At 42.0% G+C, this 26,405-nt stretch overlaps 1 protein-coding gene across 4 annotated transcripts in view; it reads right to left on the minus strand.

Annotated features, from left to right (window-relative positions):
- Nucleotides 1–25,304, minus strand: part of XPOT (exportin for tRNA) — a 66,478-nt gene extending 41,174 nt beyond the window's left edge. The window contains exons 1-5 of one of the 4 annotated variants that reach the window (XM_043493977.1): nt 25,030–25,269; nt 24,340–24,416; nt 10,141–10,274; nt 3,237–3,319; nt 198–254 (exon numbers count right to left, since the gene is read on the minus strand). In XM_043493977.1, coding sequence (XP_043349912.1) covers nt 198–254; nt 3,237–3,319; nt 10,141–10,200 — 200 coding nt within the window. In that variant the 5' untranslated portion in view covers nt 10,201–10,274; nt 24,340–24,416; nt 25,030–25,269. Of the gene's footprint in view, nt 1–197; nt 255–3,236; nt 3,320–10,140; nt 10,275–14,999; nt 15,190–24,339; nt 24,417–25,029 lie in introns of all 4 variants that reach the window. The other 3 variants (XM_043493984.1, XM_038387603.2, XM_043493973.1) reach the window with 3 other exon arrangements.
- Between the last annotated feature and the right edge of the window lie 1,101 nt (nt 25,305–26,405).

The following is a 26,405-nucleotide window of genomic DNA, read 5'->3' on the forward strand; positions in this document are numbered from 1 at the left end:
ATACATTGTAGTACAAAGCCAAAATAATTAACTGAAAAAAATGGCTAAAAGTTTGAATAACCAGTTTCCACTGTCTACTTTTTTTAAGTAAAAATATTTTGAATATTACTGATAAAGCCTTTAATTTCTTTCCACAGATTGAGTGGGAAAACAATTGTACTATACACTATTACTATAAGAAGAAAAGCATTTCTCACTTGAATTTAATTTGATGTTCTATAACTTGAAAGCAGAAGAACTTGATGTGATCATCACTGGAATTAGAAGAGAAAATGTACAATCAACACAATGGAAATATTGCAGCCCATTTCTCCAGGAAGAATACACTCCTGGAACTGTGCAATCAGTTATCGATTCTTGTGACGAAGAACTGCTATACTGTAGAGAAGAAAATCAGTTATATCTGCTGCAAAAATTTCAGAGTACTTGACCAGTCATGAAAATGAGCATAGTCATTACAAATACACATTATCAAACATACAACCAGTTTTAATTTTTTTCCTTTTTAACAACTCATTTGTTATATTGCCTCGTTTATTCAATTGTTATATTTTAACTACAGCACACAGTCAAAGGGTGCTTTACTTACAGAATTTCATGCAGAGTTAAAAGCTTTTTTGTTTTATATTATGCTGCAAAAGGTAAGAGTCTAATTCCAGCTCCTTGCAGCAAAAAAATTTTAAACCCATTATGATGGCATCCACTTGAGGCTTCACCTGAGTCACTATTGAACATAATGGTCAGGATGGTTTACAAATAGCATCCACTAGCCTGGCTTCAGCTTTCAATTGTACTTCACCTACTGCTTAATTTCACTTATTACAAAGTGATTGAGAGGTGGAAACCAACAACTATTTTTATAAACAAGTTCTGAAAAGTCTGGGAGTACCATCACTGCAAGTGAACCATTAGAGGAAAGTTACAGCTGGCTGTTAAAACTGGAGAGGGGTTGTAATGACTGTCAAGACATCTTTAAAACAAATTATGACAGTCTGATGACTCCAATATGTTCCAAAGTAACAGAAATAATTTGAAGCTAAAAATTATCACTGAACGTGGGACAATATAGTTATCTCATGCCAATATAACCTATTTTTCTTGACAAAAAAATTAAAGACACCAACAGCACATAGTTTAGTTTTAACTCTTTTTTTTTTTAAATAAAAATCACATTTTTAATCCCAGTAAGCCATTTCAGGGTATAACTAACTAAGCTGTTCCATATTGGGCAAAAAAAGGCTCTACTCCTCTCATGATACACTATGAACTAAAGGCAAAGCAAACACTCCATTCCCTCTCCTGGTTTATTCTTGAGTTACTGAATTTCACGTAATTTACAGTGTAACAAATATTCTCCCAAATGGCAAATACCAGGAGAAAGATTTTAGCATGACATTAAAAGTTCAAAACTTGTGTACATACAAGAAGTTAAAAATTGATAGATTAGAACTCAAACAGGCCAGGTCATCAGCAGGTCTATTTCCAAACATGTTTTTTCACTCAAGGAGGTGAGGAATGGGAGTGCTGCAGAAGCAGAATACCAAACAAAAAAAAAAAAAAAAAATTAATATTCCTAAAGTGTTTTGTCCCTTATTATTGCGGACGTTAACTCTTCAACATTTTATGCTGTAGGATAGAAGTTACTTTTAGAAGCAAAGTAATCGCAAAAATCATACTTTAATGTTAGGGTTCTAAATGAATTTATTTTTTGTAGAGTATTTTGAAATTAAAGAACTGGCAATTACAAAAAAGCAAGCAAATTTAAAGATGTGATTAATATCCAAAATAGCCAATCCCAAGGACATTTAATACAAGTTAAACCAATTTTTTCTTTTCTAGTTTCAACATCCAAACTCTGATGAAATGCCTAGCAAGCTAATGATACTTCAGCCACAGAACCTGGCAGTAACCAGCCTAGAGTGACAAGTTAAATGCCATTTAATTCAGCTTTTCAAAGTTACCTTATCTATCCCACAAAGCTGTGTCATTCGCAAAGGATTTTTAAGAGTGTAACATATACCACGGGATTTGCTGTATCTTGCCCTCAGTCTAGCAGAGTTCAGTGGTATGAGAAAGTCAACTGCACAAAGCGTGTTCAGTAATCCCACTGAGCAAGATCTGGCAGTCAGTTTGTGTCTAGACATCAAACAAAAACACCCAACAAGTTTTAAATTAACATGTTGAATGTCCCTCAACCTGGTTAATTGTGGTATATAATTAAGTGTTTTGACCATATTTATCTTTACAGGTACCCTCTGAAGGATCTTGTTTCGGCCATCTGTTGCTGAAAAATGTCAGTGTATATTTGGCAAATTTAGTCTCAAAATGCCAGTTTTTCAGAGTTTGTTTTTAACAACCATTTCATGCTCTTCTATGCATCAGACCATTGGAAGTTACTGGAAGTGGTATACAGAAATAGTAAGCCACCATAAGCTATTTCATCATAACGAGACATTTATTAAGCCCTAACCTCAGTTCTGCGGATACATTAATTCATTTAAAATCTAAAACAGAGGTGTTTAGTTAAAATATATATATACACATATCTGCTGCTGCATACTAAGGGTGCAGTAATAATTTCATGAGAAACAGTGTGGCGTATTCTCAGCACACAAGTAGGTTTAAAATAAGGTGTTGCTGGCGCCCACTCACCACTGGCTTGCTGTAGTCTTCAGTAAGCCTTGGAATTTTTCCAAGTTAAACTCCAACAACTTAAGTGGAAATTTTGTTTCTCCAAGTACATAATGAAACATTGCTAATGCTTCAAAGCATCGTTTGGCTGAATTTGGCACAAAGTGTGTGTATGAAGATTTAATTTCCCTATGAAAATTGCCATTTTGATATATAAAATGGCATTTTCCCCATTAAAAAAAAAATGCAGCCCCGATTATAGAAGAGCACTGACACTACTCATTTTTTGTGTGTTTTTAAAACAGCTATGTCAAACTGCCAAATAATTTGGACCAACTTTAACATCAAGTCTGCTTCTAAGTGGAAATCTTACACTATGTGTAGCTTCAGCATGGAGCCAGTTATAGGAGAGTTATAAATTGATGACAGAAAGGGTCAGTTACAAAAACACTGTAAAAAAGTAGTTATGTGCACACATTAAAACAGATTTATTATAAATCAAACCCATTTATACAATCTGATTAGCAACAAAAAAAGCCATAAAGAAGCACAGCTTTCAATATACTTTTGAGAATAACTACAAATCCATAAAAATAGTTTATTACCTGTATATCCTTTGGGCTAATGCTTCTGCACAGACCTGCCAAGAATCTTGGGAGATCTTCAGCTGTTCAAAGTAGGCCAATGCCTGCAATCATCCCAAAACATTTTATTTAGAATTGCCAAGGACCAGGTAAAGTATGTGCAATTCCAAGCAAGTTCATGATCAAAAGGTAAGGAAGGCATCATTTGATTCATAAAAGCTCCAGAATTATAAATTGCCTGGTGTCACCCTGTAGTGTTCGGCAGGGGGACTAGCTGCGCACTCCCCCAGCTTCAAGTTCTCTGCTTGATGGAAATTTTGATAATACTGTGTCGTCAGAAATGGCTGAAGTTGAGTATTATTTGAAAGCCCCTTCTCCCATAAACACAAACATGTACCAAACATGACAAACACAGAACAATTATGTAGATATATAATCAAGAAAATGTTTTTAAAAAAAAAATCAACATTACTATTTTACAGTTTTATTTGTAGTTTAACAGTGTCACATCAAACATGCAGCCCTCGCAAAATTAAAACTGTGGCCCTCAACTGACTGTTATCAGTTAATGTTCAGAACATAACTGATTGTTTTATTGTTATAGATTATTATAAATGGAAAGAAAGCTTCAAGATGATCTAACATCAGCAAAAAAAACTATTTACTGGTACTGATCATCAGCTTTGTTTATTATACCCCAAAAAGTTGTAACAAGACTGGTTAAGATGCCAGCATTCAGCCAGAAATTACGGGAATCCATCTGCAAATGGTACGCACATAGTTACATAATATAATTATAATCCCGAAGTATTTTATTAAAGCTCCTTGTTTTTACTTTGGTTTTGACCTTTTTTAGGCATCAATGGGAGACTAATACCGACTAGTAGCTGAATCTTTGGAGAATGCCACTGCAGAGGACTTCAACACCACACTCTGTGGCACCTTATATGCTATAAGAAATGCACCCATAACCTGAATTTGGCAAGGTTGGAGAGGAAGTGTATTGGGCATCAGGAAAAGTTCCAGATGCCAGCACAAGTGCCAGCTGTGACCAAGATTTGCCTTATTCTAGGTCCCAATGCATGCATTTCGAGAAGAACACCTACTTCTGCAGTAAGCCAAAAGCATCCATGAAACACAGTTTGAATACATGAGACAGATGAAAAACTGTATGAAGCAGAAAGAACAAGGAGTACTTGTGGCACCTTAGAGACTAACATGCCTCTGATGAAGTGGGGTTTAGCTCATGTAAGCTTATACTTAAATAAATTTGTTAGTCTCTTAGGTGCCACAAGTACTCCTCGTTCTTTTTGCTGATACAGACTAACACGGCTACCACTCTGAAACCAGTTATCTCTTAGCAAGAATGTTGCACGGAAAGTAAAGGGGAACACTGACTCAAAAGATGCCCTCACACGACACTATATCACATACAGTGATACACCGAGAACATACGTAAAATATTGCATCGAAAGGTAAACATAACAGAAACAAATACTGATTTTACTACTGCAAACTATGCAACTCATCTGGAGTTCATAAATTGCCTCTCAGAGGCTCTAATGCAGAGGTGGGCAAACTATGGCCCGCGGGCTCCTGGCTCAGGAGGCTAGTCCCCAGCCCCTCCACTACTGTTTCCCCTCCCCTGCAGCCTCAGCTCACTGCGCTGCCGGCGCAGTGCTCTGGGCAGCCAGGCAGCGCAGCTGCAGAGCCACGGCCTGACCCAGTGCTCTGTGCTGCACAGTGGTCTGGCTGGCTCCAGTTGGGCAGCACAGCTGCAGCACCACCAGCCACCAGTGCTCCAGGCAGCACAGTAAGGGGGCAGGGAGCAGAGGGGGTTGGATAGAGGGCATGGGAGTTCAGGGTGCCGGTCAGTGGGCAGGGGTGTGGATAGGGGGCAGGGTGGTCAGAGGGCGGGAAACAGGGGGGTTGAATGGGGGCAGGGGTCCCGGGGGGCAGTGAGGAAGGAGAGGAGGGTTCAATGGGGTGGCGGGGGACAGTTAGGGGATGGGGGGGTTGGATGGGGAAGAAGTCCTGGGGGGTCATTGGGGGCGAGAAGCCGGAGGGGGCGGATGGGGGCAGGCCCTCCATACAATTCTGGAAACCCAATGTGGCCCTCAGGCCAAAAAGTTTGCCTGCTCCTGCTCTCATGGGTGGGAAAGTGGTGGTGATGGCCAATGCAGAGGCTTAGTACACAGAAATGTGCGCTTTGAACAGGACTAAAGGGGAACAAAAGCTTAGCAGAAAGCCTCTTAAAGCACTTATTGAAGATAACTCTGGGATATGGAACAGTTTTTAGCAATCTTATCTGTGGAAATGAATCATAGTGAATATCTTTAAAAGCAGCAAAAGCCATAGCACTATCAAAAGCGGAAGAAAGAGCTGTCAAAGGTAACATGAAGACTGTTTGTGGCTGCTAAATTTTTACCAAAAAGCATTTTGTCCTGTAGTATGTGGGAGTTACAGGGATTCATGGCTGACGTCGAACCTAAAAAAATAATATGGTGTGACCTCTACTATTTCTCTAAGTGGTTCATTGGTGGTTGTAGTGACTGCTCCAAGTATGACAGTAAGCAGGTACAGCAGAAGGCTGCCATTTTATTGCAATGCCTCATGTACAAGCGCTTGAGTGAAAGGCAGGTTTCCAACACATACACGACAACTGTGCAGCAGATGTGTAATCTACCACTACAATTGGCTGTTGATTTAACAATTCATTCCAAAACCCGTAAAAAAATTGTGCAGCTTATGCACAACATTGGCTCCTCCACTGACTACAAAGTACTCCACCAGGAGACTGCAATTGCAAATGAGGTTCTTGGACACATGCAACTGAATGAAGGGTTGTACATTCTGCCAGACCTTGTCAAAGGTAGGTTTATATTTTGTGCTGCCAATAACTTAGACTTCCTTGAAGATCCAGCAAATAGCAAAGGTACTTTTCATGCTATTGTTACGGTCTGCTATCAGGAGCATATTAATGGGGACTAGTCCCCCTCAAGCGTTGTCAGGATCAGCAAAAGAACAGTTTCTTTAAGGAGGTTCCTGACCTTATGACTCACTCTCTTATCAAGATCCAAAAATTCTGAAGCCAAGAAGTCCAGTTTTCAATGAAGCACCTGGACCTCACTTTGTTATTGTGCAAAAGTGGGATGCACTACCGAGGTGAAAAATCGGAGTATAACTTTAGCTGAAGAGATGGAAGACATACCCTCAAATGATCCCACCCAGATCAAACCACCATTTCAGGAGAAAGGTACATTCCAAGACAGCCACCCTTTAACTTGCCAATACACAGGATGTCACAGTGCACAACTCATGTATGCTCCTCCTGTCAATCATACTTGCTAGCCCCACTGATCCCTCAATTCAGTTAACATTCCTTATACACCTTGAACACATGAACAAATACATCTGCAGAACTGAATTAAAATGTGTCAAGACACTAGACATGGTCCTTTACAGGCCTGTTCAACAGCTAATAGTGTCCCATAATGATCTCTGAAGGGTGGATTCTATGTCCTGGCAAACTGTACACATTCTTTGCAGAGATGCACGCAACTGGCTCCTTCATTGATCGCACTAGTATCCTTGATATCTGGGGGGATTTTGTACAGCAACAATACTGCGAACCAAAGTCTAGTAGGAAGAAAGCTGCAACTGCTATAGAAGCACATACCTGAACACTCGATGCCCTTCAAAAATGCTGCCTACGTGTCTTCTCTGAAAGGCATACTGAGGCGTGAAGTCACTTCCCAAAGGGCACAGGACTTGCAAGATCAGTGCCACGCATTCCATGTACGCGCTCAGTAACTTTTCAGCATAGCAATGATAAATGCTATGGCTGAGGTACAGGCTCTTGACAAACAAGAAACACAACACCTGCTGAAATTTGTCCAAACACTGCATTATGAGACTCCAGAGAAAATACTAGACCTATGATGATATCTACCTGGCGTTTGACACATATGCAGAAGGCCATTTAAAATTTATCAGAAAAGAGAAACTCCATGGTATTGCACCTGTCCAATACAAAATAATTGACTCCATGAACATCTTTTATGTCACAGTGAAGAAACCCCTGCCTTGTACTCACACAAAGGGGAAGTTAACTGCATACCTTGCAGGAAAAAATTACAGCATGTGAACAATTGCTCAAAGAATTTCACTGTGGCATAGTGCAATGAAGCTGCTGCTTCACACCATTCAGTGGAGTTTCTTCGTAGTTCCCGAGAGAAGGATGACACTATTTATTTTGCATGCCATCAATGCAACAGAGAGGTGCTACTAAACTCCAAATTTTTGCACAAGACACTGGTGTCCCAGTGTTTTCTGAAAGATGCTACCCAAGATTTCCACAAGATTGTTTTGTGCCTACTGTCAGGGAACAGAATCACCTTCTCTCTCTCACAGATGTGTTCCTATCACTCAGACCATTAAAAGACACCGCACTGCCAGGTTTCCACACACTTTCAGGATATGACACTACCAGAAGATTGGCTGGAAAGACTAGATTATCTTACTGGAAAGCACTGGATTCAGCCTCTGAAGACTCTCTTCCTTGCTCTGAATGAAGGTGTTCAGAACAGCTGAGACAGTCACTGATGATCTTATAGGTGCATTGGAGGCATTCACATGCCAAGTTTACTATTTGAAGACCAACAATATGACAACGTTTTGAAAGAAGCAGACAAACTGAGAAAATTGACACCAACGAGTGGAACATTTATATATGCTATCAAGACGACAAATTATCAAGAAATGGAATGGCTCCAGGATGCCTGACCCATCCAAAACCACCCTTCTTTTCAGGCATGGATGGATCTTGGAGGATTAACTGATCACATCAGTTATATGTGAAACACAATGCACACTTGAATCAATACCTCAGCTAAACAAATGCTCATGTGCAAAGCCCATGCTCACTACCCTGCAGATGTTTGGCCAGCCGCCTGCCTTGTACAGAGACAGGCAAGAGCAGCATGGACAAAAGTCAGCATGACAACATGTCTAGCGGTGAAGCCCTAGATGGAGATGACACTGCTGATGACTTAGATGAATAAATGTTTTCAGTACTACATGTCAAATCTAACTTCCCTAGTATTACCAAAGATCAGTGTATTTTTTTATGTAAGCAATGCATCCCTGTGTTAAAGTATAATTACAAAAACAATTATTTTTAAACATGTTCTCAAATACATAGCTAAATTGTTTTAGGTTTGTCATGTTTCGTAACGTGTTTGCGGGAGAAAGGGCTTTCAAATGATACTCAACTTGATCCACTTCTGACAACACTTATCAAAATTTCCACCAGAGGCCTGGAGCAAGGAGCCTTTGGTGAGAGGGAAGGAGTGAGTGCCCCCTGCCATATCACAGATGATGGCACCACTGAAGTTATTATTCCATAGATGTTTACGAATCAACTGACACCTCCCTTACCTTTCTATCAGTAATTTGACCACAGAAAGATTTTACTACATCATACTCCTATGATTTGGGAAGCTGCACAATCACAGCCATGCACACACTTCGGATAACATCTCTTGAGCTGTCCAGTAGGCTTTTGAAACCTGTCATGCTGCAATGGCTTTTCCTACCAGCTAGGAGCATCAAAGCAATACAGTAACTCCGCACTTAACGTTGTAGTTATGTTCCTGAAAAATGTAACTTTAAGTGAAACGATGTTAAACTAATCCAATTTTCCCTTAAGATTTAATGTAAATGCGGGGGGTTAGGTTCCAAGGAAATTGTTTTGGTCATATACTATACAGTATAGTACAGTACTGTAGTTGGGAAGTGCCCCTGGCTTACCTCCCACAGGCACAGCCCGCTGCAGGCAAGGATGCTAGGAAGCACCTTCGCAGCAGCAGCAGCTTCCCCAGAGAAGAACAGGCGCCAACTTTGCCGGGGGATGCTCCAGGCCCGCCTCTTCCCGTCCCCGCTCCATCTCCTCTCCGGAGCACATCGCATCCCCACTCCTTCCCCCCACCAGAAAGTCAAATGCTGCCAAACAGCTGTTTGACAGCACTTAGGACTTTCTGGGAGGACTTCCCCTCCTCCATCCCCGCTCCTCCCCCTCCCTCCCAGAAAGTCCTAAGCGCCGCCAAACAGCTGTTTGGTAGCAGTGAAGTGCTGGGAGGGAGGAAGAGGGAGGAGGTGGAGAAGAGGAACTTGTGCAATGCTCCCTTGTAAAGTCTCTGCTCTTCCACAGAATCTTACAAGCAGTAGACAGAGCAGGCAGCCAAACAACGCTATAAGGGAGCATGCACAACTTTAAACAAGCATGTTCCCTAATTAAGTAGCGACGTAACTTTGAAACAATGTTGAGCTGCAGCTTAATGAAAATTTTACGTAACCCAGCATTTGTTGATTTTAGGTTAAAAGTGCTGTAAAAGAAGGTTTTAAGTTTGTGTTGAGAGCCACACGTGGCTATATTTAAAAATGTACTAAAGTTTAAATACAACTTAAGATAATGTGTATAACAATTAAAAGCTGAAAAAGAAGTCTGAGAAATGGAATTTATATTTAAATTCTGATTAATATTGAACCATATTCTTGACGAGTGCTGTTATGTAACTAGTTTAAACTACACACTAATAGTACATAAGCCACAATCTACCTCATAAGTGTTCAACAGAAACAATGAGTTTTAAACAAACAATCTACTGAATGAAAAGATGTAACAAGGATGAATTACAGTGAGTAAAGCCATGCTTAACATGGCAGTATGTATATAGTAAATGGTAAAATAGTATGTATGTAAAATGAAGGACTGCATCTAGCATGCATACATAACAATACAATTATACATTCCCATTACATTCTCTTTACTTCAGTTATCTAAATAATCAGACAAGTCAATAGGATATTGGACAGTTGCATAGTAACTGGCTGCCATACCTAATATGGAGGAAAACAAACTTACCCTTTGCCTGAAGTCTGCATCTGCATTTGGGTTTAGCCCTAGAAGGGCTTGTTCATCCATCTTCGTTGCTATACTTTTTGTTCCCTATTTTTAACTGATTTGCCCCCTTCTCCTACAGTAGAAACTACAAACATCTGCAAACAGGAAGAAAAAAAAAAAAAAGCAAAGTTGGAAGAAACAATATTCACTAAACATGTCAGCAAACTATCTCAGCATAATCACAGCACAAGTATCACCATTGCCAGTATGCATGCAAGCCTTTAAAATGCACATTAGCCACACACTAATACATATGATTTACTGTAGACATTAGAACTTCATGTCCTTCACTGACACCACTTATGGCCCAGAAAGTATTCCAGCTTTCCTTTTATACTATGAACAAATTTAAGTTTTTCATACATTTGAATTTCCATCTTGTAATAAAAACCACAAAAGAATTTCCTGTCAATTTAACAGAGAAGCTCCATATCAGAAAATCTGTATTTAATTCAAATACTCAGATTCAAATTTACAATGCATAGAGAATGTTGGATTTTGCTTTTTTTTTTTGGTTACCCACATTTGATTCAAGTGCAGTACTAAGCTATTACTTTTTTAAAAAAATACAATTTTCTAGTATTTCTAACCTTATGGCTGTAGTAATCAGCAACTTCAATTACTATTTCTAATAATATTTTATGGATGTGTTGATAAAAACCTACTCTCCATAGTAGTCAAGATATTGAGAGGACTTGTTCCCTAAAACTGCACAAAACACATCCTACCTTTTCCTGAACAAGGTGATAAATTAGCTACAAAATACATTTTATTCAGAAAGAGTCCACTTATTCTTAGACAGTGGTTTTCAAACTGGGGTATGTATACCTCTACGAATACAAGAGCTTTCATCAGGAGGTACACGAGAAAAATCCGGTAATGGCGGACATTACATTTTATTTAGTAAGATTTGACAATCTAATCATAGGTATATTATGACCCTATGTCAGAGGTGGGTATGTGGTAAACTACAATATTTGGAAAGAGGTATGCAGCCTAAAAAGTTTGAAAACCACTTTCTTAGAGTGATGCCAATTTACTTGAAATGCTGTTTTCTGGAGTTCTGAATAAAAAAGAATGTTCAGATTGAATAAATTATGAACCCTGTAAACGAAGCTGTAGAAATTGTTTTAAAAAACCAACAGTATTATTCTCAGAATATACAGGCCATTCAGATTTCACTTGAAACCCTACCAAATATAATGGACAAACCAAAACACTTGCTCAAAATATCCAGATGCCATTAAAGCATCTTAAGGGGGAGATGGATGGGAGATGTCCAGAAAATCTCCACGCCAGATTTTAGCATTGAGAGGGAAGAAGATGAAGTAAGAAAGGATACAGCCGTGGGTAGGAGAATGTATATAAGGAGCGAGGGCGGTGTGGATACTAGTCTAATAGGTTATACTGGCTGTAGAATGACTGTGCCTAATAGGGTACAAAATGTGAGCGAGGCCAAACAGCAAAAATTAAGATGTTTATACACCAACGCAAGGAGTCTAGGTAAAAAAATGGAGGAACTAGAGCTACTGGTGCAGGAAGTGAAACCAGATATTATAGGAATAACAGAAACATGGTGGAATAGTAGTCATGACTGGACTACAGGTATTGAAGGGTATGTGCTCTTTAGGAAAGACAGAAACAAAGGTAAAGGGGGTGGAGTAGCATTGTATATCAATGATGAGGTAGAATGTAAAGAAATAAGAAGCGATGCAATGGATAAGACAGTCCGTCTGAGCAAAAATTACATTGGGGAAGAAAACTAGTAAAGCCTCTCCTACGATAGTGCTTGGGGTGTGCTATAGACCTCCGGGATCTAAGTTGGATATGGATAGAGCCCTTTTTAATGTCTTTAATAAAGTAAATACTAATGGAAACTGCATGATCATGGGAGACTTTAACTTCCCAGATATAGACTGGAGGACCAGTGCTAGTAATAATAATAGGGCTCAGATTTTCCTAGATGCGATAGCTGATGGATTCCTTCATCAAGTAGTTGCTGAACCGACTAGAGGGGATGCCATTTTAGATTTAATTTTGGTGAGTAGCGAGGACCTCATAGAAGAAATGGTTGTAGGGGACAATCTTGGCTCAAGCGATCATGAGCTAATTCAGTTCAAACTAAATGGAAGGATTAACAAAAATAAATCTGCAACTAGGGTTTTTGATTTCAAAAGGGCTGACTTTCAAAAATTAAGGAAATTAGTTAGGGAAGTGGATTGGACTGAAGAACTTATGGATCTAAAGGTAGAGGAGGCCTGGGATTACTTTAAATCAAAGCTGCAGAAGCTATCGGAAGCCTGTATCCCAAGAAAGGGGAAAAAATTCATAGGAAGGAGTTGTAGACCAAGCTGGATGAGCAAGCATCTTAGAGAGGTGATTAAGAAGAATCAGAAAACATACAGGGAGTGGAAGATGGGAGGGATCAGCAAGGAAAGCTACCTAATTGAGGTCAGAACATGTAGGGATCAAGTGAGACAGGCTAAAAGTCGAGTAGAGTTGGACCTTGCAAAGGGAATTAAAATCAATAGTAAAAGATTCTATAGCCATATAAATAAGAAGAAAACTATGAAAGAAGAAGTGGGGCCGCTTAACACTGAGGATGGAGTGGAGGTTAAAGATAATCTAGGCATGGCCCAATATCGAAACAAATACTTTGCCTCAGTCTTTAATAAGGCTAAAGAGGATCTTCGGGATAATGGTAGCATGACAAATGGGAAGGAGGATATAGAGGTAGATGCAAAACTGAAACAGCTTAATGGGACTAAATCGGGGGGCCCAGATAATCTTCATCCAAGAATATTAAAGGAATTGGCAACTGAAATTGCAAGCCCATTAGCAAGAATTTTTAATGAATCTGTAAACTCAGGAGTAGTACCGAATGATTGGAGAATTGCTAATATAGTTCCTATTTTTAAGAAAGGAAAAAAAAGTAACTACAGGCCAGTTAGTTTGACATCTGTAGTATGCAAGGTCCTGGAAAAAATTTTGAAGGAGAAGTTAGTTAAGGACATTGAAGTCAATGGTAAATGAGACAAAATAAACATGGTTTTACAAAAGGTAGATCGTGCCAAACCAACCTAATCTCCTTTTTTGAAAAAGTAACAGATTTTTTAGATAAAGGAAATGCAGTGGATCTCATTTACCTAGATTTCAGTAAGGCATTTGATACCGTGCCACATGGGGAATTATTAGTTAAATTGGAGAAGATGGGGATCAATATGAACATCAAAAGGTGGATAAGGAATTGGTTAAACGGGAGACTGCAACGGGTCCTACTGAAAGGCGAACTATCAGGTTGGAGGGAGGTTACCAGTGGAGTTCCTCAGGGATCGGTTTTGGGACCAATCTTATTTAATCTTTTTATTACTGACCTTGGCACAAAAAGTGAGAGTGTGCTAATAAAGTTTGCAGATGATACAAAGCTGGGGGGTATTGCCAATTTGGAGAAGGATCGGGATATTATACAGGAGGATCTGGATGACCTTGTAAACTGGAGTAATAGTAATAGGATGAAATTTAATAGTGAGAAGTGTAAGGTTATGTATTTAGGGATTAATAACAAGAATTTTAGTTATAAGTTGGGGACGCATCAATTAGAAGTAACGGAAGAGGAGAAGGACCTTGGAGTATTGGTTGATCATAGGATGACTATGAGCTGCCAATGTGATATGGCTGTGAAAAAAGCTAATGAGGTTTTGGGATGCATCAGGAGAGGCATTTCCAGTAGGGATAAGGAGGTTTTAGTACCGTTATACAAGGCACTGGTGAGACCTCACCTAGAATACTGTGTGCAGTTCTGGTCTCCCATGTTTAAAAAGGATGAATTCAAACTGGAGCAGGTACAGAAAAGGGCTACTAGGATGATCCGAGGAATGGAAAACTTGTCTTATGAAAGGAGACTTAAGGAACTTGGCTTGTTTAGCCTAACTAAAAGAAGGTTGAGGGGAGATATGATTGCTCTCTATAAATATATCAGAGGGATAAATACAGGAGAGGGAGAGGAATTATTTCAGCTCAGCACCAATGTGGACACAAGAACAAATGGATATAAACTGGCCATCGGGAAGTTTAGACTTGAAATCAGACGAAGGTTTTTAACCATTAGAGGAGTGAAGTTTTGGAATAATCTTCCAAGGGAAGCAGTGGGGGCAAAAGATCTATCTGGTTTTAAGATTCTACTCGATAAGTTTATGGAGGAGATGGTATGATGGGATAATGGGATTTTGGTAAGTAATTGATCTTTAAATATTCAGGGTAAATAGGACAAATCCCCTGAGATGGGATATTAGATGGATGGGATCTGAGTTACTATAGAAAATTCTTTCCTGGGTATATGGCTAGTGAATCTTGCCCATATGCTCAGGGTTTAGCTGATTGCCATATTTGGGGTCGGGAAGGAATTTTCCTCCAGGGCAGATTGGAGAGGCCCTGGAGGTTTTTCGCCTTCCTCTGTAGCATGGGGCATGGTTGACTTGAGGGAGGCTTCTCTGCTCCTTGAAGTCTTTGAACCATGATTTAAGGACTTCAATAGCTCAGACATGGGTGAGGTTTTTCATAGGAGTGGGTGAGTGAGATTCTGTGGCCTGCGCTGTGCAGGAGGTCGGACTAGATGATCAGAATGGTCCCTTCTGACCTTAGTATCTATGAATCTATGAATCTAAAGCAGCAAGGAGGATTATAAAAGTTATGTCCCAAAGGATGTTCTCAGGTTATGTCTACACTACCGCTGTAAGTCGACCTAAGCTACACAACTTCAGCTACGTGAATAGGTCCTACTCCGCGGGAGGTCAACAGGAGAAAATCTCCCGTTGGCTTACCTTACCCTTCTTGTCGGGGGTAGAGTACAGGGGTCAACAGGAGAGCGATCTGCAGTCGATTTCGTGGGTCTTTACTAGACCCGCTAAATTGGCTGCTGGTGGAACGATCTCAGAGCATCGATCCCGACTGTAGTGTAGACCTGCCCCTAAGTCTGTTCTCTTCATTTGTGTGATATAATCTACTGTAGGCCTGACAGTTTGTGGGAAGTTAGGGAAAGGAAGGAAGACAACAGGAAGAAGAGATTAAGTCAGAGGAAACCATAGTTAAAAAAATGCCTGAAACCTTATTGGTAAAGTCTCCCCATTTCTTGGTAGAACTTTAAACTGGCCTAATAGACATGTTTAAGTACAGTAACTCCTCACTTAATGCTGTAGTTATGTTCCTGAAAAATGTAACTTTAAGTGAAACAATGTTAAACAAATCCAATTTTCCCGTAAGATTTAATGTAAATGAGGGGGATTAGGTTCCAAGGAAATTTTTTGGGGCAGACAAAAGACATTATATACTGTACAGTACCGTACTGTGGTTGGGAGGTGCCCCTGGCTTACCTCACACAGGCACAGCCCGCTGCAGACGATGATGCAGGCAAGGACGCTAGGAAGCACCTTGCACAGCAGCAGCTTCCCTCTAGAAGAACAGAAACCAACTTTGCCGCGAGATGCTCCAGGCCTGCCTCTTCCAACCCCCACTCCACTCCAGGCTTGTCTTTTCCAACCCCCACTCCACCTCCTCCCCAGAGCACACACTTAGGACTTTCTGGGAGGGAGGGGGAGGAGTGGAGACACGGTGCTTCCCCGCTCCTTCCCCTCCCTCCCAGAAAGTCCTAAGCATCGCCAAACAGCTGTTTGGTGGTGGGGGGAAGCACTGGGAGGGAGGGACAGGAGGAGGAGAAAAGGAACTTGTGCAATGCTCCCTTGTAAAGTCGTTGCTCTTCCACAGAATGCTACAAGCAGTGAACAGAGCAGGCAGCCAAATGACATTATAAGGGAGCATTGCACAACTTGGTTCCCTAATGGAGCAATGACATAACTTTGAAACAACGTTAAGCAGGAGGACGTTAAGTGAGGAGTTACTGTATCATCTAATTGAAAATAAGCCACTGTAAACAAATACAAGCTTATTAAACTCAATTTGATTCACAAGAGAAACTTTTAGACAAGTTTCAAACTAGTCACAGTATATTTGGAGGTTTCAGAGTAGCAGCCGTGTTAGTCTGTATTCGCAAAAAGAAAAGGAGTACTTGTGGCACCTTAGAGACTAACAAATTTATTAGAGCATAAGCTTTCGTGAGCTACAGCTCACTTCATCGGAATGCATCCGATGAAGTGAGCTGTAGCTCACGAAAGCTTATGCTCTAATAAATTTGTTAGTCTCTAAGGTGCCACAAGTATATTTGGACAAACACAGCTGCTACTCTGAAACCTGTCAGTATATTTGAGGTTAGAATAATTAACAAATAGTCTGAAAGAACCTAGAAGAAAAGAACTCTCAAAAGAGATTCAATTCCAGCAAGCACAGAATTAGTCTACATTAATTCCAATCCATGTTTTTTCCCCTGCTGGCTTCTTCAATCCAGACACTTAGATATTCCAGTTTTGTAGGCAGAATTGCGTCTTTCTAAGGAGCTCACCATATCAACATCTCACCACCATTTACACAAGTTTAGAAACAGCAATAATCCACTGAAGATAAAGGAACAAAATTCTGAAACCTCATTTCCTGTAGCAACAGATTTAAGACCTTTACTCGGGGTTAGGACTGTTGATTAATTAGTTAACTCATGCTATTAACTCAAAAAAATTAATTGCAATTAATTAGTTTTAATCACACTGTTAAACAATAGAATGCCAATTGAAATGTATTAAATATTTTTGGATGTTTTTCTACATTTTCAAATATATTGATTTCAATTATAACAGAATACTAAGTGTATACTCCTCACTTTATTTTTGATTACTAATATTTGCACTGTAAAAATGATTAAAAAGTATTTTTCAATTCACCTCAGACAAGTACTGTAGTGCAATCTTTGTCATGAAAGTGCAAGTTGTAAACGTAGATTTTTTTTTTCTTACATAACTGCACTCAAAAACAAAACAATGGAAAAAAACTTTAGAGCCTACAAGTCCACTCAGTCTTACTTCTCATTCGGCCAATCGTTAAGACAAACAAGTTTGTTTGTATTTATGGGAGATTATGCTGCCCACTTCTTATTTACAATGTCACCAGAAAGTGAAAACAGGCATTCGCATAAGACTTTTATAGCTGGCATTGCAAGGTATCCATGTGCCAGATATGCTAAACATTCATATGCTCCTTCATGCTTTGGCCACCATTCTAGAGGACATGCTTCCATGCTGATGACACTAGTTAAAAAAATAATGCATTAATTAAATATGTGAATGAACTCCTTGGGGGAGAATTGTATGTCTCCTGTTCTATTTTACCTGCATTCTACCATATATTTCATGCTATAGTAATCTTGGATGATGACTCAGCACGTTCATTTTAAGAACACTTTCATTGCAGATTTGACAACACACAAAGAAGATACCAATGTGAGATTTCTAAAGATAGCTACAGCACTCGACTCAAGGTTTAAGAATCTGAAGTGCCTTCCAAAATCTGAGAGGGACAAGGTGTGGACCATGCTTTCAGAAGTCTTAAAAGAGCAACACACCGATATGGAAACTACAGAACCCAAACCAACAAAAAAGAAAATCAACTTTCTGCTGGTGGCATTTGCCTCAGATGATGAAAATGAACATGCGTCGGTCCGCACTGCTTTGGATTGTTATCGAGCAGAACCCATGATCAGCATGGACGCATGTCCTCTGAAATGGTGGTTGAAGCATGAAGGGACATATGAATCTTTAGCACATCTGGCATGTGAATATCTTGCAACACTGGCTACAACAGTGCCATGCGAACACCTGTTCTCACTTTCAGGTGACATTGTGAATAAGAAACGGGCAGCATTATCTCCTATAAATGTAAACAAATTTGTTTGTCTGAGCAACTGGCTGAACAAGAAGTAGGACTGAGTGGACTTATAGGGTCTAAAGTTTTACATTGTTTTATTTTTGAACGCACCTTTTTTTTGTACATAATTCTGTATTTGTAAGTTCAACTTTCATGATAAAGAGGCTGCACTACCGTACTTGTATTTGTTTTTTTTATAGTGCACATATTTGTAATTAAAAATAAATCTAAAGTGAGCACCGTACATTTTGTATTCTGTGTTGTAACTGAAATCAATATATTTGAAAAAGTGGAAAACATCAAAAAAAATTTAAATAAAAGGTATTTTATTATTGTTTAAAAATATTAATTTTTTTAATCATTTGACAGTGCTACTCAGGGTATGTTTACATGATAGAGCCTAGGCCAGCATAGCTGTGTCACATACCCCATTAAAAGTAGATGCAGGAGTAGTAGGAGTTTTTCTGTCAGTGTAGGAACCCTACCACCTCAAATGATGTTAGCTACGTCATCAGCAGCCCTGTTCCATTGACATGTATACCGGATGTTTTATCAGCATTGTTATGCCAGTCAGGGGTAAGGTTTATTTTCATACCCCTGACCAACACAGCTATGCTGACATTATTCTTACGTGTAGGCCAAGCCTTAGAAGGAATCAAATCTAAGTGGGTATATTTCCTAAGGACTCATCCAGAGCTATTCCACTTCCATGAAGGCTTGCATGAACTAACCAGTCTTGCATCAAACTCTGGAAATGGCCTACTGAGGCTCAGTTTCGGGCCTAATAAAAACACTTAAAAGTTTCACTGGCATAGCTATTACAGTTAGGAGTTGGGGGGGAATCGGGGCAACGTACATCCCTAATACATATAGCTAGCTGGCAAAAGTCCTGGAGTAGATGCAGTTACTCTAGCAAAAAAGTCCTTTCATTGGTATATCTTATTTCAATCAGGGAAGTGGTACAATTCTTTTGCAGATATAAACTGTGTCTACACTAGGGGTGTTCACCAGTATAACTGTGCTGGCAAAACCTTTCTAGGCCAGCACAGTTATACTGAACAAGGATAAACAAAAATAAATCTGCAACTAGGGTTTTTGATTTCAAAAGGGCTGACTTTCAAAAATTAAGGAAATTAGTTACGGAAGTGGATTGGACTGAAAAACTTATGGATCTAAAGGTAGAGGAGGCCTGGGATTACTTTAAGTCAAAGCTGCAGAAGCTATCAGAAGCCTGCATCCCAAGAAAGGGGAAAAAATTCATAGGCAGGAGTTGCAGACCAAGCATCTCAGAGAAGGGATTAAGAAAAAGCAGAAAGCATACAGGGAGTGGAAGATAGGAGGGATCAACAAGGAAAGCTACCTAATTGAGGTCAGAACATGTAGGGATCAAGTGAGACAGGCTAAAAGTCGAGTAGAGTTGGACCTTGCAAAGGGAATTAAAACCAATAGTAAAAGGTTCTATAGCCATATAAATAAGAAGAAAACAAAGAAAGAAGAAGTGGGGCCGCTAAACACTGAGGATGGAGTGGAGGTTAAGGATAATCTAGGCATGGCCCAATATCTAAACAAATACTTTGCCTCAGTCTTTAATAAGGCTAAAGAGGATCTTAGGGATAATGGTAGCATGACAAATGGGAATGAGGATATGGAGTAGATATTACCATATCTGAGGTAGAAGCAAAACTCAAATAGTTTAATGGGAGTAAATTGGGGGGCCCAGATAATCTTTATCCAAGAATATTAAAGGAATTGGCACACGAAAATGCAAGCCCATTATCAAGAATTTTTAATGAATCTGTAAACTCAGGGGTTGTACCGTATGATTGAAGTATTGCTAAAATAGTTCCTATTTTTAAGAAAAAGGGGAAAAAAAGTGATCCGGGTAACTACAGGCCTGTTAGTCTGACATCTGTAGTATGCAAGGTCTTGGAAAAAATTTTGAAGGAGAAAGCAGTTAAGGACATTGAGGTCAATGGTAAATGGGACAAAATACAACATGGTTTTACAAAAGGTAGATCGTGTCAAACCAACCTGATCTCCTTCTTTGAGAAAGTAACAGATTTTTTAGACAAAGGAAATGCAGTGGATCTAATTTACCTAGATTTCAGTAAGGCGTTTGATACCGTGCCACATGGGGAATTATTTGTTAAATTGGAAAAGATGGGGATCAATATGAACATTGAAAGGTGGATAAGGAATTGGTTAACAGGGAGACTACAGCAGGTCATACTGAAAGGTGAACTGTCAGGCTGGAGGCAGTGGACTTTGTCAGGGATTGGTTTTGGGACCAATCTTATTTAATCTTTTTATTACTGACCTCAACACAAAAAGTGCGTGTGCGCTAATAAAATTTGCGGATGATACAAAGCTGGGATATTGCCAATTTAGAGAGAGACCGGGATATCATACAGGAAGATCTGGATGACCTTGTAAACTGGAGTAATAGTAATACAATGAAATTTAATAGTGAGAAGTGGATCATCATGCATTTAGGGATTAACAACAAGAATTTTATTTATAAGCTGGTAACACATCAATTAGAAGTAACGGAGGAGGAGGAGAGGGACCTTGGAATACTGGTTGATCATAGGATGACTATGAGCCGCCAGTGTGATATAGCCATGAAAAAAGCTAATGCAGTCTTGGGATGCATCAGGTGAGGTGTTTCTAGTACAGATAAGGAAGTTTTAGTACCGTTATACAAGGCACTGGTGAATACTGGAATACTGTGTGCAGTTCTGGTCTCCCATGTTTAAGAAGTATGAATTCAAACTGGAACAGGTACAGAGAAGGGCTACTAGGATGATCCAAGGAATGGAAATCTGTCTTATGAAAGGAGACTCAGGAGCATAGCTTGTTTAGCCTAACCAAAAGAAGGTTGAGGGGAGATATGATTGCTCTCTATAAATATATCAAAGGGATAAATACCCAGAGAGGGAGAGGAATTATTTAAGCTCAGTACCAGTGCGGACACAAGAACAAATGGATATAAACTGGCCATCGGGAAGTTTAGACTTGAAATTAGACAAAGGTTTCTAACCATCAGAGGAGTGAAGTTTTGGAATAGCCTTCCAAGGGAAGCAGTGGGGACAAAAGACTTATCTGGCTTGAAGATTAAACTCGATAAGTTTATGGAGGAGATGGTATGATGGGATAACATGATTTTGGCAATTAATTGATCTTTAAATATTCATGGTAAATAGGCCCAATGGCCAATGATGGGATGTTAGATGGGGCGGGATCTGAGTTACTACAGAGAATTCTTTCCTGGATATCTGGCTGGTGAATCTTGCCCATATGCTCAGGGTTCAGCTGATCACTATATTTGGAGTCGGGAAGGAATTTTCCTCCAAGGCAGATTGGAAGAGGCCGTGGAGGTTTTTCGCCTTCCTCTGTAGCATAGGGCATGGGTCACTTGCTGGAGGATTCTCTGCTCCTTGAAGTCTTTAAACCATGATTTGAGGACTTCAATAGCTCAGACATAGGTGAGAGGTTTATTGCAGGAGTGGGTGGGTGAGATTCTGTGGCCTGCATTGTGCAGGAGGTCAGACTAGGTGACCATAATGGTCCCTTCTGACCTTAATATCTATGAATCTACACTGGGGTGTTCACCACTATAAGTATGCTGGCAAAACCTTTCTAGGCCAGGCCTACACTAAAATGTTAGGTTGACCTAGCTACGTCACTCAGGGATGTGAAAAATCCACACCCCTCAGTGACATAGTTAAACTGACCTAATCCCTGAGGTAGACAGAGCTCAGCTGATGAAAGAACTCTTCCACTGAACTTATATGGCCTCTCAGGGAGGTGTATTAACTACAGCCCCCTCCACCACTGTAGTCTCTACACTGAAGTGCTACAATGGCGCAGCTTCAGCATTTCTAGTGAAGACATACTCCTAGTGCAGACAAGGCAGGTCCACACTATAGAATTACTTCAATATAACTACATCACTCAGGGTGTGAATAATCCACACTCCTGAGCGACAGTTATACTAACCTAAACGCTGGTGTAAACAGCTAAATTTCTCCCCCCGATATAACTACCACTCCTTGCAGAGGTGAATTAACTATGCCAACAGGAGAGCTCTCTCCTGTCAGCATAGAGCATCTTCATTAAAGCGCTACAGCAGCTCAGCTAAGCTGATACAGCATTTCAAGTGTAGACCTGCTCTCAGTCTGATCTTCAGTGATCGTTAATTCTACAAACAATGACTCTCTCCTGAGAGCATCCTGTCTGCCACTAGGAAGAGAGAGTTCCCTCAGTCTTAGAAATAGACTTGCACAGACTGGGGTTCTCACAACACATTTTTTGTGGCCTCAGTGCAGGCACCAACTCTTGCTGGTGGCTGCCCTGGGGCTGAAGCCCGAGCCCCTCCATCCCTGGGAAAGTGGGTCAGGAACCCAACGGCCACCTGCTGAGTCCCAGGCTCCTCTGGTGCTACACACACCAACCCATGTGTCTCCAGAGGCACTACCCGGAGCTCCCTAGGAGGCTGTGCAGTGCAGGATACCCATCCCTGCTGGTAGTGCCAGCAAACACCAAGGTGGCTCATCCAGGAGCAACAGCTCGGTGCTGCAGGGAGGGGCCACTGCTTTGCCTCCTCCCCTCCCAGGAGGCTGTTGTGGCCGCAAAATTCCACTGGTGGCCACATGTGGCGGCATCTGAGAAATGCTGAACGAGCAGACCATTCTGTAGGAGTAACACTTTCTCAATGTACTTATGTTGCAATTTTGGACAGGTCAGTTATTTCCTTAGAATAACAATTTGCTTTAACTATTCATATACATTGTGTAATACAAATTTGTTGTAATATCCCATGTGTAATAATTCTTCAATGACACATTACTTAATAAAGAAAAGGAGGACTTGTGGCACCTTAGAGACTAACAAATTTATTTGAGCATAAGCTTTCGTGAGCTACAGCTCACTTCATCCGATGCATGTGAGCTGTAGCTCATGAAAGCTTATGCTCAAATAAATTTGTTAGTCTCTAAGGTGCCACAAGTCCTCCTTTTCTTTTTTGCGAATACAGACTAACACGGCTGCTACTCTGAAACATTACTTAATGTAAGAGTTGTACCTCTGCCTGGTGCTCCTGCTAGCAAGCCCCAGTATAACAAAGTTCTCATGTAAGACAACATTTTGAAGCTCTAGGGTAGTATTCTTAGTACAGCATGTACTATTAATTAGAAGTTATTACATTCAGTGAAGAATGCACAAAACCTTACTGGAGCTTATCATAAGGGCTCCCAAACCAGAATCAGCCATCTTAACAGGAAACTACATTGAAATGAAAGAAAACTAACAGAATAAGTCTGAAGTCATTAACTTCTTATGGTGAAATAAGGTTCTCTACCTCCTCAATGGCTGTACTAATATTGCTTCTCTCAAAGACCCCAAAACCCTCTTCTTTCCTTTGGAGACCAACACCACCATTATTTAGTAACTCAAAGGACTGCCAGTGAAAGAAGCAAGGTATTTCCACCCCGTTATCGTATCTCAGGATGGAAGAAACAGAAGTAATTCAGTTACTGTCCTATCTGTTACTGGCACATCAATAAGGAGTGACAGCACTCTCTTCCTCCAGCAGGGGTGCGCAAACTTTTTGGCACGAGGGCCACAACTGGGTATGGAAATTGTATGGCAGGCCACGAATGCTCACGAAATTGGGGGGTGGGGTGCAGGAGGGGGTACGGGCTCCAGCTGGGGGTGCGGGCTCTGGGATGGGGCCAGAAATGAGGAGTTCAGGGTGTGGGAGGGGGCTCTGGGCTGGGCAGAGGTTCAGTGTGTGTGTGTGTGATGGCTCCGGCTGGGGGTGTGGGCTCTAGGGAGGAGCTGGGGACAAGGGGTTCAGAAAGCAGAAGGGGGATCAGGACTGGGTCAGGGGTGCAGGCTCCGAGTGGCGCTTACCTCAAGCAGCTCCCAGAAGCAGCAGCATGTCCCCTCTCCCCAGCTCCTATGCGGAAGCGTGGCCAGGCAGCTCTGCACACTTCCCTGTCTGCAGGTGCCGCCCCTGCAACTCCCATTGACTGTGGTTCCTGACCAATGGAAGCTACGGGGGCAGCACTTGGGGCGGGGTAGTGTGTGGAGCCTCTTGGCTGCCCCTACATGTATGAGGGACATGCCACTGCTTCTGGGAGATGTGCGGAGCAGGACAAGCCCCAAACCCCGCTCCCCAGCAAGACCTCGAGGGCCAGATTAAAACATCTGGAGGGCCGGACAGTTTGCCCATCCCTGTCCTACAGCATGAAGCCTCTGCAGCGTTTGGCAAAGGATTAAGGCAAATTCTGATCACCCATCTAGCAATACATATTGTGCTTGTTTTAAGACAGAGGGAATAACCCTAGCGCCTACCAAGGAGCATGAGACATTGAAACGATTAGTCAGTTCCCTTGCTGCATGCTGGATTCTGAAGAATGGATAATTTCACTCTGTATACAGAGGTGAGAAAAGGAGACTTCCTTGGTTCATGTTGAAGGTGATCTTTGCAACCACAACCGCTAGAGATTTATTTCCAATTAAAGCAGAAACGCTACAGAAATGGATGTTGTCGGAGACGACAGGTGTTAACAGCACACGCACAACAGGTTATTTTTCAAGTTTAAAGAAAACCCACTCCCATTTCCAGAGCCTTTGAAGGCCAGGCGGGAGTCCAGGAGCGCTCCGAGTCAGACGCTCCCAGGCGGCCGAGCAGCCCCATTACATCGCCCCCAGCGATGCCGCACGGGCGGAGGAGCCACCCTGCCCTAGCAAAGGCGCTGAGCCCTCTAGCGCCCTGCCCCATTTCAAAGCTGCCGAGAGAAGGCCGGGCTGGCACCGGCATCAGAAAAGCCCGGTCCAGAGCCGGCCAAGCACGCGGCGCGGGATCCCCGCCCGGCAGGGAGCCCCGGGCCCGCAGCGGGGGACACGCTCCCCTACCCAGCCGCGAACACGCGGTGGCCCACGCCGCCGTCCGGCCACCCAGCCGCGGGCAGCGCCCCTCTCCCACGGGAGCCGAGGGCCGGGCGGAGTCACCGCCGCGCGAGGCCCCCGCTCCCCTAGTACCTTCCCGGTCACTCCATCCCGGCAGCGCCGCCGGCTCCGCTTCCCACAGCTCAGAGACCGCCCCAACCATCCAGCGCGAGCCGGGCCTCGCCGCGCCCGCGCGCCGCCTCCGTCGGCGGCAGGGAGAGGCGACGCCGCCGCCACGGGAGCGCGCGGGGCGGCCGCGCGGATGATTCTGGCTGCGTGTCCGGGACGCGCGTCGCCGTGTGGTGTCGCGCCTCTAAGCTGGGTCACAGACGCGTCCCCGCCCCCTCGGCCACAGCAAGGGACTATCGTTCCCAGCATGCTCTGCGGCTCCCCCTCGCGTAGGCTCCAAGGCGTCCCTGAAAGAGAGCGAGAGGTATTTCCCCTTCCTGACGCTCACCTTTCTCCTCCAATAGATCAAAGCGCCGCCTTGCACGCTGTGATGTACAGTCTCCACAGGCTGCATGGCATGTTGGGATATGTAGTCTCCACAGGCCTCAAAAATGCGGCTGTTGCGTGGCACATTGTATAAAGCTGGGTGTTATTAACCCGCTGCAGGCTGCCCTTTGGCTTCCTTTGCCTCTGACAGCCGACAAGGTGTTAGAGGTGCTGTAGTCATAATGAGCAGGTCGGATTATGAACAGGAGGCTGCCAGGCAACTCTCTAACACCACATTCTACAGACCACTATCCTCTGATCCCTCTGAGGCGTACCAAAAGAAACGACACCATCTGCTTAAGAAACTCCCTGCTTCAGCACGGGAACAAATCTACATGGACACACCCCCAGAGCCCCGACAAGGGGTATTCTATCGCCTACCCAAGATCCATAAACCTGGAAACCCTGGACACCCCATCATCTCAAAAAGAAAAGGAGTACTTGGGGCACCTTAGAGACTAACAAATTTATTTGAGCATAAGCTTTCGTGAGCTACAGCTCATTTCATCGGATGCATTCTGATGAAGTGAGCTGTAGCTCACGAAAGCTTATGCTCAAATAAATTTGTTAGTCTCTAAGGTGCCCCAAGTACTCCTTTTCTTTTTGCGAATACAGACTAACACGGCTGCTACTCTGAAACCCATCGTCTCAGGCATTAGAACTCTTACAGCAGGATTATCTGGTTATTTGGACTCTCTCCTCAGGCCCTACGCTACCAGCACTCCCAGCTAGCTTTGAGACACCACTGACTTCCTGAGAAAACTACAATGCATTGGCGACCTTCCTGAAAACACCATCCTGGCCACCATGGATGTAGAAGCGCTTTACACCAATATTCCACATGAGGATGGACTACAAGATGTCAGGAACAGTATCCCTGATGAGGCCACAGCATGCCTGGTGGCTGAGCTTTGTGACTTTGTCATCACCCACAACTATTTCAGATTTGTGGACAACTTATACCTTCAAGTCAG

The sequence above is a fragment of the Dermochelys coriacea genome, chromosome 1 (assembly GCF_009764565.3).
Source record: "Dermochelys coriacea isolate rDerCor1 chromosome 1, rDerCor1.pri.v4, whole genome shotgun sequence".
NCBI lineage: Eukaryota > Metazoa > Chordata > Testudines > Dermochelyidae > Dermochelys > Dermochelys coriacea.